Raw genomic sequence first — 18373 nt, forward strand, 5'->3', positions numbered from 1 at the left:
ATTTCCATATGATAAAGGCAGGGTTATTATACTTAACTAAAATTAAGACTATAAAAAGCTCTTTCATTACTTAAAATAAATGTTAACTTCTAAAAAAAAAAATATATATATATATATAGAGAGAGAGAGAGAGAGAGAGAGAGAGAAACAATTCTCTCAAATAAAGTTTTTTAAATAAAATTTGAAAACTTGAAATACTAAAATAACTATATAAGCTAAATAAAAATGTATAAAAACTAGACATATTTAAAAAATCTAATTTTACAATAAAAAAAAAAGCACAAAATTACCAACAAAGTAATGAAATTAAAACAGAAAATCTAAAAACAAGATAAAATGTAAAATATTCAGCAAAACTATAATAGTATTTTGGTTATTCTAAAATAACAAGAAAACAATAGGTCTGTACTATGTTTAATTGATTAGAGGGTGAAGATTGTTTCTAAATGTCAGATGATTGAATATGAGAAAAAGTAAGAGGGCTTGATGTCATCTCTAATGCTACAGGGTCATTTTTTTTTATGGTTTAACACGTTTTTGCATAACTCAGCAGTGTAAAAACACCTTTAATTTGTAATATGTGTTTCACAATTACCATTTCATGTTGTTCTGTCAGAATCACATGCCTCAGACGGATCTGGAGGAGAACTTTATTCCTTGGCTAGAATGGATGTAGATCGATTAGCGGTGCTTTTAGACATATGGACATGTGAAAAAGATTTTCTGGAGCACAAAATCCAGGTATGTGTAAGGTGACTGCAGTTAAATGTCATGTGTAATGTTACCATACACTGCTGTTCAAAGGTGGCATTCATTTGATTAAAGATACAATGAAACGGTAATATTGTGAAATATTGTTACAAAGGTTTTCTATTTAAATATATTTTATGTCAGTGATAAAATGCCATCCTGTGTCTGCAGCTCTTGAATTGCTATTTGGAGGCATATCAGCATGTCACGGATCCAGATGAATGGTTCAGGTTGGCTCAGGTCATCACAGACGTCATGCACAGAAGGCCACAGATGGATTTAACTGCTGGATATTTTGTTCAAGCTTACAGGGACACTATAGTCTGCCTCCAAAGCCACCAACAGCTCATCAAACTAGCGCTGAACAATCAGGTATCCGAACATTTGTTCTTTAATCATGTTTAACTCACCTGAGCTTTCACCTTCTCTGATGTTTTCTGAGCATTAGATTGATGAGCAGAGACAATATCTAGAGAGAATATGGAGGGAGGGACAGAATGACTGTCCTAGTGAATACGGCCTGCCACCAAAATACATCCCTAAACATCTGGTATCAGTCGGTGGAAGCAGGTAAATATCCCAATGATAAACCTTTAATGCAACAGAGAGTTAAAGTCAAATTTATCCTGTTTACTCAGCACATAATGTAATACATGTCATCCGTGTAACAACTATAGTGAAGCATGGTGTTAGCAATGCCAAAGTCATGTAAAACATTTTACTCAATTATTAATAATTCCTTATTATTATCAGTGTTAAAACAGTTTTTGGTGCTTAATATTTTTGTTTAAAAATAATAATTTCTTTCTTTCTTTTTTACATTTTTCTAGGCTTCCTTAATGATTAAAAAAAGTTCAAAGAACAGTTTTATTTTTAGATACAAATCTTTTGTGACATTATGACTGACTTTACTGCTACTTTTGATCAATTGAATGCATCCTTATTGAATAATATTATAAATTGATTAATTAATTAGAAATCTGTGATAATATAGTGATAATATTAAGATAAACATTGATAATAATCATAAATGTTGAAGACTGGAAGAATGATGCTGAAAATACAGCTGCACATCACAGGAAGAACATGCATTTTTACAGTATATTAAAATTGAAAGCATTTATTTTAAACAGTAATAATATTGCACAGTATTACTGTATTTACTGTATGTTTCATCAAATAAATCCATCAAAAGAAACTTAAAAAAAAAACAATCTTAATCTTCACAAGCTTTTGACCAGTAGTGTGTATTTGCCTCCTTGTACTTTCATTGCAGGCCTGCTTTGAAGAGTGTGTATTTTTTAGAGATTCACCCCTCATTGTGTTTGGCATCGCGGCTGTACGAGGCTCTTGAACGGGCCTTTGCTGAACTGTGTGAGCTGCACAGATCGAAAACACCTTCCCAAAGAGTCAAACTGGAGCAAAGTCTCCTGAAAATGGCCTTGCGACACTGGCACTTGCTTTCTGCTCCTGGTGCAACCTACAGCTCCCAGATCCAGAGAGATGTATGTGTCCTTTTGTTTTGTTTCTCCAAATAAGCTGAGAGTCCACTGTCAAACTTTTTGTAATGTTTAGAGGAGATATAATAGGTAAAAACAAAAAGCCTCTTTTCTCTTTTTTTATTGTCAGAAAGGTACTTAATTGTTAATCTTAATGAGAAAATTGTAAGTACATCAGACAGAAAAAGGCTGTTTTCTGCACTAGCACACTGCTTAATTTGGTTTTTAAATGCATTGTCACTTCACAGTATTATAAAGTTATAATAAATATGCAAACATCATTAAGAGGTGTCTGATACAGTTTCAGTGTTCTGTATTGTTTTAGTTGTTCTCTGAAGGCTTCATCGAGGACCCTGTCCTGGTAAGAGAGCTGGGACGGACTGTTGTGAGATCTGCAGAGGAACAGGAGAGGAAGCAGGGCAAAGACAGACAGCTGTTCATGCTGAAGACGTTCTGCTCATTGCTGGAGCTTGTCACGCTCCGTCATCGCATCACTGAATCAGCGGCAGAGACCCAACACCTGGCCCAGTTGAGTTTCTGCTGAGCAGTTCAAATTTTCCTTCATTTTTGACAATTAAAAACCAAATTAATTATACTATAAACACAGAATTCAGCACTTCCAATCCAGGTCCAGTTATTCGGTTCATTTTGTTATTTCCCCAATGCAGGATGAGGCAGAAATGTGACCCCGGACCACAATACCAGTCATACATTTTCATCATTTATAGAACATCTGAATAAATAGGCTTTCCATTGATGTATGGTTTGTTATGATAGGACTTTATTTGGCCGAAATACAACTCTTTGAAAATCTGGAATCTGAATATTGAGAAAATCACCTTTAAAGTTGTCCAAATGAAGTTCGTAGCAATGTATATTACTAATCAAAATTTTAGTTTTGATATATTTACAGTAGGTTATGTACAAAATTTCTTCATGGAACATGATCTTTACTTAATGTTTTTTGGTATAAAAGAAAAATGTATAATTTTGACTCAAATAATGTATTTCTGGCTATTGCAGCAAATAAACCCCAGGGACTGGTTTAGTGGTCCATGGTCACAAATAGCTTGAAGCCCATTTGACAGACATGACAGCATGCAAATAGACTGTTTTAATGTTTAAAGTCAGAAAGAGAGGGAAATGATCGTAGAAAATTAAATGATTTGGAGTTTTTTGGGGAAAAAGAGATATTAGTGAAAATAACTATAATATTACTGGGGGGGAAAAGTAAAAAAAACAGCATCAAGTGCTGCCTTTAAATAGTAAATAAATAAATAAAAATAAATAAAATGATTGTATAAAAAGTAAATCATTGTGCTGTATTAAAATTCCGCTTTGGTCAAAAAAATAACGTTAGTGGATCTCAGATGAAAAAAAAATCATAATGTGGCCTATTGCAGTTGGCAATTTAAATATAATGTAATACACACACACACACACACACACACACACACACACACACACATATATATGTGTGTGTGTGTGTGTGCTGCCTCTACCTTTGTAAATTTAAATAAACATAACAAAATTAACAATAAGAACATTAATGGACCTCAGTTTGGAATAAAGATTTTAAAATATTCATTAGTTGATTTACTCTTAGGTCTTCTATTAAAATGATGACTGAAAAAGCAGCTGAGGTCATCAGACTCTCACCTGAATGTCTTGTGCCTTCTGTCATGTCGCTCTAGATTATATAAATCAGTGGCCAGACTGACGGGCTTTGATGAAGTTCATTTGTACATGCGGCCGGTGCAGTTTGAGTTCGCTGTGCGGAAAGAGATTCCAAAACAGCTTCCTGTGTTCATCACGGCCCTTCAGGACGACAAACAGAATGCTGACAGGTAAAACTCTGCAGGACTAATACAGACCCATGTCGGATGAGGAGATACCCCCAGACTATGTAAAGCGCTTTGAGTGCCTAGAAAAGCGCTATATAAATGTAATGAATTATTATTATTATTATTATTATGTCATGCTCGAGGTGTGAGACACTATCAGCATCTGTTGAAAACTGTAATTTATGTATATGAAGTATGTCGTGTCTAAATACTGCATTTAGTGTTTTTTTAAGGTTAGCATATCTATTACTATTTCTCACAGTTACTACACAAGTATTAACAGTATTAAAAATCTCCCTTCCTGTTTTATAGGTTTGTCCCAAACAGCCTGCCTCTCGCTGTTCAGGAGCTAGATGAGAGTCAAATTGGCAAATTTAACTTTCAATCTAAAGAAGGTGTTTTACAGGTAATCACATGATGATTTTGAATTATTATGCACATTATTTTTGTTCAGGAAATAAATGGTTTGAGTTTGTGTCTCTGTCCTTCAGCTCATGAATCAGTCCAGCCTGGAGAACCTGCATGTGGTTCTGGTGTGTCAGGTGGTGCAGAAGAACGCTCTGATTGGTGCACTTAAACAAGCGTCCTTATGCTATAGGACAGAGAAGCTGGATCAGTCTTCAAATACAGACCTGCTGCTGCAGCACGGAGGAACTACTTCCTCTCAAACCAGGAAACATGCTTTAGCTACCAGAAACAGGTCTGCACAAAACTGATCCAGAACATGTCTAGATTATATTGCACCATAAGTGCATTTTGCATTAAGAAAATGAAAATTAAAAAAGAAAGCATTATTTTCATGACAGCATATTTTAAAAAAATATATAGTTTATGCTTAAAACAAAGAAAAAATGTCTGTCACTGGGGTGAGATAAATAAACTTAATTTAGAGGTAAAACAAGTTTATTTTTCTAACCCCACTGACAAATATTTATTATTGTTTTAAACATAAACAACAACAAAAAAATTACATCTCGAGTTAATGTATCTTGATTTAAGAATTTTTATTATTTTTAACCGTAACAAAATAAAAATAAGACAGTTTTATTTTTGTTAAAAAATGCTGAAAAAATTGTTTATTTGTGTTGTATAGTTTTGATATGTTTAAGCAACTATGTTTATTTGTTTCTCTGCCTTTAACTTGATTTAAATAATCAAAAATAATGATATTCTATCACTTTTCTTACAGGTCTTATTCTTGTACAAAATACAAAATACAAAGCAATTATTTGTGTAATTCACCAATATATGAAGTAATCTGGATATAAGGTTTTCCAAAATGGACATTAAGGCATGTTTTATCTGAGTATAGAATGATTGTGTGAAATGATTTTTTTAATCCAGGCTTGCAGGCGCTTTTGTGTCCGTTCAGCTGGAGAAAGTGTGCCTTCGAGATGAAATGCTGAACACGTTTATAAAGAAGAAAGAACAGATGAGTGCACTGAAATTAAACTCTGTATGTGAGCATGATTTTATTTGCTAAATAAATGTAAATGTACCTTAGTTCCATCCATCCATCCATCCTTCTCTCAATAGGAAGAAGTGGGCAGGATCAAGAGGAAACTGATTTTGGAGTTCTGTCACAAGTATGTTTAGTCAGTAAACAGTGTTTCTCTCTCTTTATTTTCAATGAAAGGAGGAAATGACCATACATTTTATATTATGGTGTTCTCTGTAGCAGTTTTGATTATGTGTCTCTTTCAGATTTAACAAGCGTATGTCACAGTATTGTGTCCGAGGGCAGATAGTTGCTCTTTGCCACAGTCTCTCCTCACTTCTGGATGAGGTGCCACACATCCGTCACAATTACTTTGTGATGGGAACACCCGATGAATCCAGATCAGACCTGCAGTCAGATGACAGATTGTGTCCTGATCCAAGGTGAAGAAAATACAGACAGACAGTTCCCATTTTATGGAACAGACAATTTTGTGTCATGTTAATTTTTGCTGGCCAGACATTTGGACATGTTGAATTTATCTGCTTAAAAACCTTTTAATCAAAACAGGATAATTATAGTTAAATGAAATGAAAACTATAAAAATATTTCCATTGCCTATAGTAAAATAATGTTAACTAAAATAAATACAAACAAATGTAAAATGATTTTATTCTTAGCTAGTTTCCATGACAACATTTTTCTTTTTCATTGATACACTAAAATAAAGAAAACTGAAATAAAAATGTATAAAAACTACATAGATATATTATTTAAAATACAAAAACTTTTACTCAATTACTCAAACTTTTATTAGAATTAAAAAGAAAACAGAAAATAAAAAACTAATATTGAATATTAAAAAAAATGTAATTTTTTTTATGCATGAGTTGGGCTCTATAGTATGCAAGCCACTAAATTACACATTTCTGCCACTAAATAAAAAATAAAACAAGGTAATTGCGAATTTTTATTCCACAATTCTGACTTTTTTTCTTAGAATTGCGAGTTATAAAGTCAGTATTGCAAGATGTAAACTCGCAATAGCAAGAAAAAATATATACTTTATAACTCGTAGTTTTTACTTTAAAAACTTGCAATTGTGTGCTATAGAGTCAGAATTGCAAGATATGTCAGAATTGTGGGATAAAAAGTCGTAATTACCTTGTTTTTTTATTATTATTTTTATTCAGTGGGAAATAAAGAATAGTGAAGGGTGGTAGTGAAAAATTAAAATTAAATGATTATATAGTATTTTAGATTTATATTTTACTCATAGTTTTGATGGATTTTATATTATAAAAATGTGGAAAATAGTTAAAACAAACAATTTTTTTAAAAACAAGCAAACAAAAAAAATCTATTTTATTTTAATGCTTAAATGTTATGTTTTTCATAGTTTTGATAAATTTTTGCATTATTAAAAAAATGGGTGAAATATCCAAATAAACAACCAAAAAAGACTAAATAAATAAATGCATGAATAAATAGATACATGCATACATAGACAGATAGTCAGCTTACATTTTTAAATTTTTAAATTTTATTATACGTTACATAGAAAATAGACCAAATAGTCAATCTAAACAAAGAAAGAAAGAGAGTTAAGTGTCATCAGTTTCCATGGAGTAAATGTCTATCTAAACCATAACTGTTTCTGTCTGTTCAGGACATTTCAGCCTCGTCCCAGAAGGCTGTTATCAGCTGATGGAAAGCGTCTGGTGAACTTGTGGTTCATCCCTCATTACACTGAAGTGCTGCTCATGTTCAGAGCTCTAGAGGAGAAGGTGACTAATAAACATGACACAGTGTCTCAGTTCTCATTTTCCTCATCATTTTTATTTGAATCAGCTGATTTTAGTGGATTCTTGTTACAGGAATGTCACCAGGCTCTTCAAAACACACTGCAGATTATTTCAGCTCTTCATGACGTCGTATATTACCTGGTGAGCTTTGCTCGGCTGGGCAATCCAAACACTTCCTTCAGTCCCAGCAGCGCTCAGAGGCTCACAGCAGACTGGGGCGGCTCAGAGAGCATCGGTATATGATAACTATATGATAACGCATTTGTTTTTAGCTGATATTGTGTGTTGTCCAGCCCCGTGTTTCCTTATGCTCTGATGTTTGTTCAAAGGGTCTGAACTGTGGGACGTCCAGCGACAGATTGACTCTCTCTGTGAGCCCAGAAGTTCAGAGGCTGTCGCGCGGCTCCTGCAGCTCCACAGGGACGTGCTCTTCCTGCGCTTTGATTCCGCGGTGCGCTACATGATCAGGTGCTGATCATTTACAGATCATTAGGGCCAGTGACAAATAATGATGTTTGAGATTGATATACAGGAGAACGTTTTTGAAAGATCTAGTTTAAAATGCATGCTCCAAAGTAATATTAAATTAATGTTTGTTTTCATGCTGGATTCATACAGTTTTGAAAAGCTTTTATTTTTATTTTCAAACAAATATTTTGAAAACACTGGGAAATAATACTTAATTAATATATATTAACATTTCCTAGTTTTCTTAAACTTTGCACAGATGTGAATGTACATATTATTATTTTTATTATTATTATTCCTATTATTATTACAAAAAAAAATAATTAAGCATTTTTAAGGTAAAAATATTTGTCAAAAAATATAATGAATTTTGTTTGTTGTTATTTGTGGGTTTTACCATCCGGTAGCCTGAAATAACCTCTTCATAAATATTTTTAAAATAATTTTTCTGCTTTATTAACAGTAGTCTCCATGTTATTTTAGTATCATTGAGATATTATAAAAAATTTTATTAATATTTTGAATTTATTTTTATTTCTATATTTTCTGTTTTCATTTTACGTAGTTAAAGTTTTAGTTCCTGTGGAGCTTATTTGCATAGTCCAAACAAAGTTAGAAGTTATAAAAGTGTGTCTAAAGTTTTACTAGTGCACTTCTCACTTTCCAAACCACAAGCAGAATACCTTTGGAAATGTTACGAACGTATTAAGTCCAAACATGATGTTTTTGAACTGATTTGAACTGTCATGCATGCGTTCATTTGTCCACTAACAGCTGAGTTTGTGTAAGATGTTGCACTACACATCGCTCTCACTGAGAATACTTATTTCTCTGAATAAGAATAAGATAGGTGTGTTGTAGTTTGCATCAGTTTAAGGTTTGATCTGTGTGATCTCTCTTTGTTTCACCCACTGCTGCTGTATCCTGGAGGCCCTAAGGAATTTTTATGGCGGTCACAGGCCATAGGAAACCTTAGGAATCAGTCTGTAGGTGGGTGAAGGGCAGATACTGCATCTTGACCAATGAGAAGTCCTGTCCTTCCCATGCTTGGCACCAGAGGTCTGTCTTCTTGCCCTGGCTGCTTTCCTAACATCTTTATCTGATGCTGTTGGACATTTTGCTTGTGTTAGTCCATCAAGATCCAATCACAATGCAGCAAACCTTTTTCTACTATGGACCTTTTTCGCATTTCCGGGTTTCTCAGCAGTGGACGTTGTCATAGAGTGGTGAATGGAAGTAAACATATTTTTTGCATTCCCATTTGCTCAAATAGCAAATAGAAAAACTCCACGGTAGTGTTATCCTGACTTTCAATGAAAGGGGAAAAACTGAGAGAGACTGATAACGGCAGTCAGAAGAGAGAACGATGTCAAATTTACCATCCCTCCCATTGACGCTGCATTAGAAACACCCGTGCATTAGAGTAAACTATTTTTTTTTTTCTTTTTGTAATTTGATGCAAAGGTATGTTAAAACAAAAAATAGTGTTATAATTTTGTTATATTTTGGTATGTACATACATACATAAATAAATAAAAAATATATAAATATCACGACACTTTGACCCATTTTAATTAATGCACATTCACATAGTTTTAAAACATGCCATTTCCATTTTTGTTTCACCACAAGGGAGGCATTCCTCTCCTCTGGAAACCTCTTGGCCTATCAGAGCGTGAGTGAAAACATGAGCCACGCCCTCCCCATCATGAATGACAGCATGGTGGGAGGAGCCAGTTTCCTCTCTGTTCCTGATCCTCTAGAGCCAGCCTGCCTTCAGGTGAGGAACCACCAGGCCTGTCCAGCATTCATGTTCCTCCTTCACTAGTGTTTAGTGTTTCATTTGGGGTTTCAGGCCCAAAAATGGTATCCATGGAGATCTTTCATTGCGATACATGGATCGCATCCTTTGAATATATGGGATGTTTCACCGATTGAGCATTACATGCAGGTGTGTTACTTTATAAATACTTTTTGTTTTTGTTTTTTAATCTTCCTCTTTTTCATTAGGGATCAGGGTCATGTGATCTTGTGTTTTTGTAGCTCTGCCTCTGTGATCTGAATGGCCGCTGCAGAATGGAGGCTAATGGGGCGATTCTGGGCGTATCCCTGATCATTGATGATGTGCTGAGTAGTGAAAGAGATGCAGCACCGCTCCAGCTACAGACCACAGGAGAGCCCGACATCACCACAGCATCTGATAGAGAAGTAATTCAGAATTTAAGAACGTCTCCCATTTAGTTTATAAACTGGAAAGCTGATTTAAGTATACAAGAGTCGAGTTCTGGAAGTAAAAACGTAAATTACCAAGCTTTAAAGACAGAAGGTCTCAGAGGTTGTTTGTTTAAGCTGACATTCTTTCAACTTGAAATGATTGTGGAATTTGTGGTAGAAAAACGACATTTCCCATGATGCTGTGCAAAACATTTCACGACTAGCATTTTTTGCAATATACTGAAAATTTATTGTTTCTACAGATATAATCAATTACTCTAAACAAATGGTTTATATTTCACCATCATATTGAATTTGATTATGTCATTCGCAATGCTTCATGGGACTGTAGTGCATGCTGTTATGTAGCTAGTCTTGGTAAATGGACTGCATTTATATAGCGCTTTCAACAGACCACATGGCCATCCAAAGCGCTTTATAAGTTGCCTCACATTCACCCACTCATTCATACACCGACTGCGGTGTCAGCCATTCAAGGCGCCATCCAGCTCGTTGGGAGCAGCTGGGGTTAGGTGTCTTGCTCAAGGACACCTCGACACTTGGTCAGGTGGAGCCGGGGATTGAACCACCAACCTTCCGGTATGTAGGCAACCTACATGAACCACTAAGCCACTGCCGCCCACAGGTAGTCTTTAGGTAGTCTTCTACCTTTATCTTTTTGAAGATTCTTAAATTCTTTTTTGCTTCAAATCAAAGTGTGTAATGTTGTGATTCACCTCATAGCTGGTTGGTTTGGTTCATGGCTTTCAACTCATTGACAAAGACTTTTTTTTTTAAATTTTTTAATCCCTATGGGAAAAATCTTCCGGGACCAAAGCCACTAAAAAAAAAGTGGGAACACTCTTAATTAGCCCAAACACCACAAGTAGTAAAAGTTGGAATGACAAGATTGCATTTCAAAGAAATACTACATTTTGTGACAAAAGGTGTTTGTTCTGCATTTCTGTAGCTTGAGAGTGTATATTCATAATGTGTTCATACATCTCTGTTTGTTAAAGCACATTTATCTCATTGTCATCGTTCAGGTTGTTAATGATAATGTGGGAAATGAGGAGAGGATAACAGAGGTTTCGTCTAAAACTCAAGACCCCATAGAGTCCCTGATGAAGCAGCGGGGATTTTTACTGCTCTGGAAGCAGATGGAAGCTCTTAAAGAGAGCTGGACTCAACGACAGATGGGTGTTGTGAAAATAAACTCCACTGCACAGTTTAAACACTTGTCTCAGCTTTACAGGTCATGAACATTTCATCACTCTTAAACACTCACTCTTTCATTAAGGTTTATGGTGAAATAAATGCGTATGTGTTTACCTGACCCATGAGCTTGTGTTGTAGGGTTGAGATTTACTTTCCCAGCATGCAAGCTCTGGCCCAGCAGATGGATAAGGAGAGGGAATATGAGGTTTTGTTGTCTCAGAATCAGTCTGTTCTTCCACCACCTGGAGCAGCAGAAGTTGATGTTAAAATGTGGCAGGTAGTGCATGTGAAACAGGGCTGTTATGGTTAGATAAAAGTAAAACTATGAAAAAAAAATTCATTTGAAATAAAACTAAAAGAAAATCAAATGTAAATGAAAAACTTAAAGTAAACAAAAATTACTGAAATAAAAACAAAATTTAAGTAAAAAATATACTGAACCTAAATAGAAATCTAAAAAAAACATGACAAAGCAAGAAAGAAAAACAATATATATATATATTATGAAAATATATTAATTTAAAATATAAAATAGAATAAAAAAATAAAAGCTAATTTGAAATATTAATAAAAGCAAAATTTGTAGAAATCAAAGCAAAATTACATTAAATCTGAAACCATTAATAATATAAACAAAAACTATAATGGCATTTAAATTATGAACTATAATAGTATATGATGTATAAGTTGAAGCACTAAAAATACTAACTGGAAATAAATAAAAACTTAAACTAAAATTAAAATGAAACCTAAATACTAATATTTAAAAGGGAAAAACAGCTGATAAAAATGATAGAATCACAGAACAAAATTGCTACAAAATACAAGTAAAATTAAATTGAATATAAATTTGTGTTTATTAAATATTAATAAAAACTATAATATATAAATTATAACTATATATGAAGTTTAAATTGAAACACAAAAAGGAATAACTGGAAATAAAATAAATAAAAAACTGAAATTTTAAATAAACAAATTAGTAACTTAAATAGTTAATTTACTAAAATACTAAAACTAAAAATGAACTAAAATTTAAATGAAAACTGTATAAAACATTACATTTAATCTAAAGCATTAAATCTAATTCAAGATATAATATAAATAAACTATAACAATATACTAAAATAAAACTTATGTTTAGCTGTTTTTTATTTTGTAACACTGGAGTCTGTAAAGCAGAGATTTGAACAGTATGTCAGTATGTTTTTGCCTGTTTGTTGTAGTTACTGAGACTCTTGGAGATCACAGAGTGTGAAATGATCCGAGCGCTTCAGAAGAGGATTAACAGTGAAACGACTCTAGTGATGTCAGAGCGCTCACGGCATGATGCACAGCTCCCTGCAGGTACCCAGCATCACAGAGCACGACGGGAGGATGACGCTGATTCTCTCTGCAGGCTGTCATTAGAAAGCCAATAAACTTCCCCACAGCTAGTCTCATATCTTTAGTATATTATAACATTTCCATCCTCTCTGAAACACATTGGTCTTCTTCATGTCATTAAGAACTGTGGAAACGGCCTTCGATGAAGCACAGTGTCTCTCTAGAGAGGCCGCAGATTGTGGAGGAGTTCATCCAGCGGTTGCTTGAAGGTGTTGATCGTGAGATTGATGGACAGGTAAATATTTCTTGCTACACTTCAAAGAAAAAAAAAAAGTCGCACAGGGTACAGTAGCACCTTTCAGTACAGCTCTTAAAAAAACATTTTTTTTTTTCGTAGTGCGAAGAACTTTCTAATATTCTAAAGAACCGTTTTTCACTATAAAGAACCTGGAAAGGTTGATGGAAACTTCAATGCTAATAAAGAACCTTTATTAGAAAGAGTATATGTGTCACAAAACCAGTCATAAGGGTCAGTTTTTCTACTGAAGAAATTGAGATTTATACATCAACTGAATTTGAGATTTATACAAAAGCTGAATAAATAAGCTTCCCATTGGGACAATATTTGGTTGAGATACAACTATTTGAAAATCTAGAATCTGAGGGTGCAAAAAAATCTAAATATTGAGAAAATCACCTTTAAACTTGTCCAAATGAATTCTTAGCAAAGGAATTTTACTAATCAGTTGGAAATTTACTAAATATCTTCATGGAACATGATCTTTACTTCATATCTTAATGATTTTTGGCATAAAGAAATTTTTTTATTTTTTACCAATACAATGTTTTTTTTGGCTATTGCTACAAATATACCCCAGATACTTCAGACTGCCTTTGTTCTCCAGGGTCACAAATGGTTACGGTAGCATTTTTCAATGATACATATGCCATGTAATGGACTGATGTATAAACAGTGAGTGTTTTCCAGGTGACGTTCTCCAGCGCTCATCTGCAGGAGTGTTTGACTGAATTGACTTGTTCTGTCATGAATCGCGAGCGGAGCGTCTTCCAGCGATATTCGCAGTTTTACGAGCACATCCTTCAACAGCAGGAACAACTTCTTTACCAGAGAGAGCAGGTACATCTACAATATTTATTGTTTTGTGTCTCTCTTGCACACCAAGGCTAAAAATACAGTAAAACTGATATATTGTGAAATATTATTCCAGTTTAAAATAACCATTTTCTATTTTAATCTACTATGCTGATTTGCTGCTCAAGAAACATTTCTGATTATTAACAATGTTGAAAACAGTTGTGCTGCTTCATGTTTTTGTGGAAAACCATGAACGCTATGACAAATAGAAAGTTCGAAAGAACTGGTTTGAAATATAAATCTTTTTTAACATTAGAAATGTCTTCACTGCCACTTTTGATCAATTTAATGGATCCTTGCTGAATAAAAAGTGATAGATCCAGTGGAGCTGCAGCAAGATGTATGCATCTTTCTCATCTGTGAACATCTGTATCTATAGGATGTTAAAGAGCTGGAAGCCAAAGAAATGCATGCTAGTGACCCCTACAGAAAGGTAAACTCAGGTTTGTGCGTATATGACCGTGATTCTTCAGTACATGCTCAGTAAACTCATCTAATCTCAGGTGGCGGATGTGTGTCGTGGGATGATGGTTGACATCACGGCTCTGCGTGCCAGAGTCAGTCAACTGGAGGAGGAGAAGAGAAGCTTAGAGCAACATCTCCACCTCAAACACAGAGACCGCTACGACACGCTAGTTCACCAGCTCTTCTCCACATGCCTACTACTGAAGGTGTGTAAGCTTTATGATTTCATAAAAATATTAAAACCTGAACTTATTATGTGTAGAGTGATGTCAGCTGGCTCAGCTCTCTGTGCCGCCCACAGTCACGTCTGGACAAATACCATGTGAATATGGACCATGATGTGCGACAGCTGGTGAGCAGAGTGAGGAAGGAAGGCGTGGACAGAATCATCAAACTGAAAAATAAATTATCTTCCGCTAATGATAACGAGACCCTCATTCACACACTTCATGAGGTGAACCACTAGAAAGGTTCTATCTATCTATCTATCTATCTATCTATCTATCTATCTATCTATCTATCTATCTATCTATCTATCTATCTATCTATCTATCTATCTATCTATCTAGTACATTAGCACATTCCCCAAATATTTAATACATTAATGAAAATAATCCTGTAGAAATAAGGCCTATTTTAGGACCATGTAGATTTTCTGTGACTTTTTCATTTCTAATGTGTTATACTGGTGTATGTTGTTAAAATTGAATTCAATTTAATATGTAATTATTATATGATTTATAAACTAGATTTACAGTACAATTAGGTAAATGTTGGGGAAATGTGTTAAATTGTCAAGAACAGTGTAGTATTGATGAAAATCGTAATGATTTGTTTTTTATGCAAAATGTATCGAGATCTTTTTTGGGGGTGAAATGTGACTTGGGTCTTTCTTTGTGACATTCAACATTTTATCTCTTTGTTTTATTCAGAAAGAAGTATTAGAAGATCTCCATGCGGATAATAGTAAGCTGGCTGGACTTGTGTGTAAACTGAGAGCCTTTAACCACTGGAGGCTGGTGATCGCTCAAGAGAAACTACAAAAAGAGCTACTGCAGTGGAAACTGGTATTAATCACATGTGTTCAATAATAGCAGCCTTTGGCTAGCCTCTCCTCCTCTTCTTTTGCCCTGAAGTAACTCTGAATGTTGCTTGTGTGTGTCCAGAATGAGGTGTCTTGTAAAACCGAAGCTATTAAAGTGAAGATGATCTCGGAGCAGAAGGAGATTGGTCTAAAACAAGAGCTGGATGCTGTGCAGGAGGCCATGCTGCAGTGTAAGAGCGAATATGAGCAGATCCAGAGACAGATCATTCAGCAGGTACAACACGCTCAGCCTTCTCATCTTTGTATTTGAGAATCTGGCTTTGCTGTGTGCATATTGAGCTATCATAAAGACAGGAAGTACCTGAAATGTATACAGTGTTTCCAGACCGAATCTTGTTATCTTAGTCTATGGGTGTAAAAAGTACTGAAAAAGTTGAAATGGAGATATTCTAGCAAAGATTTCGCAATTAAAAGTCAGACAAAGTAGAGATTTTGATGCAAAAACTTTATAAAAAGCATAGTTTTCTCATTGTTGTGACAATGTGAACTCAATAGTACACTGCAGACGTTAAAGTGAACCAGTATACTGAAACCTGTAACCTTTCTGAATTTTGTAAGGATTTTGCAATGGCATTATTTGGAATATAGTGATTTTTAGACTAATAAGCAGGACTAATTATGACCCATGTTCACAATCCTTTTGTGTTGATTTATCTGTAGCTATGGTTATTATAAAAAAATAAAAAACTAAGCAATAGCTCACCCCAAAATGAGATTTTTTTCATCATTTACTCACTCTTGTCACATTAGAATAAATAAAAATTATTTTTTTATTTTTAAATACAAAATATAATAATTAAGAAATGTTATGCTCATTCATATATTGTTATCCAAGTTTAAACTAAGACCATAAAAAACATTTTGTTACTTGAAATAAATGTAAACTGAAACAAAATAAAATGTGTTTTATTTCAGCTAGTTCAGCTTTTTAATTTAGTTTAGTTTATGTATTAAAAAAACAAAAATTTAAAAGTAGACATTAAAAAACAACTAAAACTAATAAAAATGACAAAAACGAAATATTATAATATGTTTACATATAAAATGTTAACATAAAAAAATTATTGAAATATTAATAAGATCCATAATAGGATCTCACTGATACCAAAATAACTTAAATGATACATTATTTTTACCTTGTAAATGTAAAAGTACACGTATTCATTTTTATCAGAATTCAGATAAAGTACAGATACCCCAACATAATACTATCGTACAGTAGTCCAGTACTGTTACTCTAACACTTTACACGTCATGCAGTCTCAGAAGCTGCAGGACATGGAGCACCGCTCCACACGAGACACACAGAGCCGACAGGAGCTGGAGGAGCTGCGCATGCAGAGCCTGGAGCAGCTGCAGGAAGACATGGAGGACAGACAGAGTCAACTCAGGGCTCTGAGCGCACAGCTGGAGAAAAACAGCAAAGAGACCGAGCTATGGCAACAACGCAGTCACAAGCAAGTCAAACACGTGAGTCTGAACTGCGGGCTTTATGATGATGATTATAAATGTTAAGTCAAGACTACAGGCAAACCCACTCTTAGTTTTTTTTTGTTTCATGCACTGCTGAGGTTTGAGATTTTGGGGTAATCTGTGTCCCTAACGTGTCTTATTTTTGACTAGTAGAAAGAACACATTCACCTAAACTGTTTTTATATCACAATTGTTATTTATTTTTTGTTTCCCTTAGATTTCATGTACAATGCATATCTTAAAAAGCCATTTTCTCTCCATTTCATCAGCACTTAAACCAAACTTTTTATCTATTTTCTAAAGGTTTTTATAGAGGGGTTGGTTAATAAATTATTCAGCTGATCTATGTAACATTTTATTCCTAAAAACATGCACCACAGCAAAAATAGCTGTCCACGGTGTGTGTTCACACTGTGTGTGTGCGCTCACTGTTGTTGTGTGTGTGTACTTGGATGGAATAAAATGAGATAATGACTCGTTTGCATATTTAAACATAATATTTCAGAAACTTGTAATACATAACAATTGTCTTAATGTACTTTGATTAATCAATTGGAGGAAGTTTAGAGGTATCTGTTAATGATATCAGTTTTCACCGTATCCACCTTTAGTGTCTTGCCATAAACTTCAACATCAAACAATTAAATCAAACCTCTTGTGAAAGTCTTAATTGTAAAAGTTGAAACAGTCAAGCACAACACTAAGAAAACCAAGGATAAATTCCCAGGAAATTAATGCATGATCTGATTAAATGTAGACATTTAATGCAATATAACTTGGCTATAGTTTAAAGCATCTGCCACATGCATAAATGTAAAGTATGTTGTTTTTTGAAGGTGAGAGGTAAGCTTCATCAGGAGCGGAGCCTGAAACAAGAAGCGTTCCAGCAGGTGGACAAACTACAAAGTCAGATCCATAATTTTGAGTCAGCGTTGTGTAAATCTACATTTCCTTCAGGTGCTCACAATACTGATTTCTGTTACCTTTTTTAGCATTAAGGAAGCATTTGTATTCATATCACTCACTTTTTTCCATGTTTAAGGACGCCAGAGCTCGTCCTCAAGAAGGCTGCTTTTAAGAAATGCATCGGCAGGTAAATCAGTCAGTCGTTTTCTCTGTCTTTTTGCTTCTAAACTTGACTTGTTCACCTCTGTGGCTTGTTGAATTGCAGGTTTGGTCAGAAACAACTCGGTTATGTCTTTTACAAACAGTAGCTTTATAAACACAACTGAGGAGCTCAGTACTGAAATGGGTTGGAGAGAGTCATGGACGCCTCTGGACAGACCCAAAACAGTGAGTTACTTGATTCTGTAGTAAGAGTCATTTAAACTGCCAAGCATTACAGGAATAGACCAACCAAAAATACTCAGTCTTTTTTCCTGACTGTCCCTTAAAATAAAAGCCTGATCATCGCACATAGAACATGAAATATGTGGTGTGAACTTAAATATCTCTTACAACATTCCGTTTTTCTATTTCATAGAACTCCAATCGTCTTCGTCTGGACATTTCAGAGGCGCTGCTACCCAGTCTTCCTGATGGAAACGCTTCTTCTAACCACCCGACATACCAGAATCTTAGACTGGGTCACAAGTAAATAATCTGAACCGCA

General features: G+C 34.5%; 1 protein-coding gene across 1 annotated transcript in view; it reads left to right on the forward strand.

The window, feature by feature from the left end:
- The window catches only part of si:ch73-242m19.1 (uncharacterized), a 35335-nt gene extending 16977 nt beyond the window's left edge, over positions 1-18358 (forward strand). Inside the window, exons 16-47 of the mRNA XM_059519520.1 lie at positions 617-741; positions 922-1122; positions 1199-1320; positions 2027-2255; positions 2575-2777; positions 3944-4096; positions 4406-4499; positions 4585-4793; positions 5438-5549; positions 5630-5679; positions 5798-5974; positions 7201-7318; positions 7409-7571; positions 7666-7804; positions 9437-9584; positions 9660-9755; positions 9848-10012; positions 11065-11273; positions 11375-11513; positions 12463-12583; positions 12745-12857; positions 13551-13700; positions 14098-14151; positions 14222-14389; positions 14485-14637; positions 15116-15250; positions 15350-15502; positions 16549-16758; positions 17598-17718; positions 17804-17854; positions 17933-18054; positions 18245-18358. Of these exons, the coding sequence (XP_059375503.1) occupies positions 617-741; positions 922-1122; positions 1199-1320; positions 2027-2255; positions 2575-2777; positions 3944-4096; positions 4406-4499; positions 4585-4793; positions 5438-5549; positions 5630-5679; positions 5798-5974; positions 7201-7318; positions 7409-7571; positions 7666-7804; positions 9437-9584; positions 9660-9755; positions 9848-10012; positions 11065-11273; positions 11375-11513; positions 12463-12583; positions 12745-12857; positions 13551-13700; positions 14098-14151; positions 14222-14389; positions 14485-14637; positions 15116-15250; positions 15350-15502; positions 16549-16758; positions 17598-17718; positions 17804-17854; positions 17933-18054; positions 18245-18358 (4517 nt within the window). The remainder of the gene's footprint in view (positions 1-616; positions 742-921; positions 1123-1198; positions 1321-2026; positions 2256-2574; positions 2778-3943; positions 4097-4405; positions 4500-4584; positions 4794-5437; positions 5550-5629; positions 5680-5797; positions 5975-7200; positions 7319-7408; positions 7572-7665; positions 7805-9436; positions 9585-9659; positions 9756-9847; positions 10013-11064; positions 11274-11374; positions 11514-12462; positions 12584-12744; positions 12858-13550; positions 13701-14097; positions 14152-14221; positions 14390-14484; positions 14638-15115; positions 15251-15349; positions 15503-16548; positions 16759-17597; positions 17719-17803; positions 17855-17932; positions 18055-18244) is intronic.
- Positions 18359-18373: the final 15 nt, after the last annotated feature.

The sequence above is a fragment of the Carassius carassius genome, chromosome 31 (genome assembly GCF_963082965.1).
Source record: "Carassius carassius chromosome 31, fCarCar2.1, whole genome shotgun sequence".
Lineage (NCBI taxonomy): Eukaryota > Metazoa > Chordata > Actinopteri > Cypriniformes > Cyprinidae > Carassius > Carassius carassius.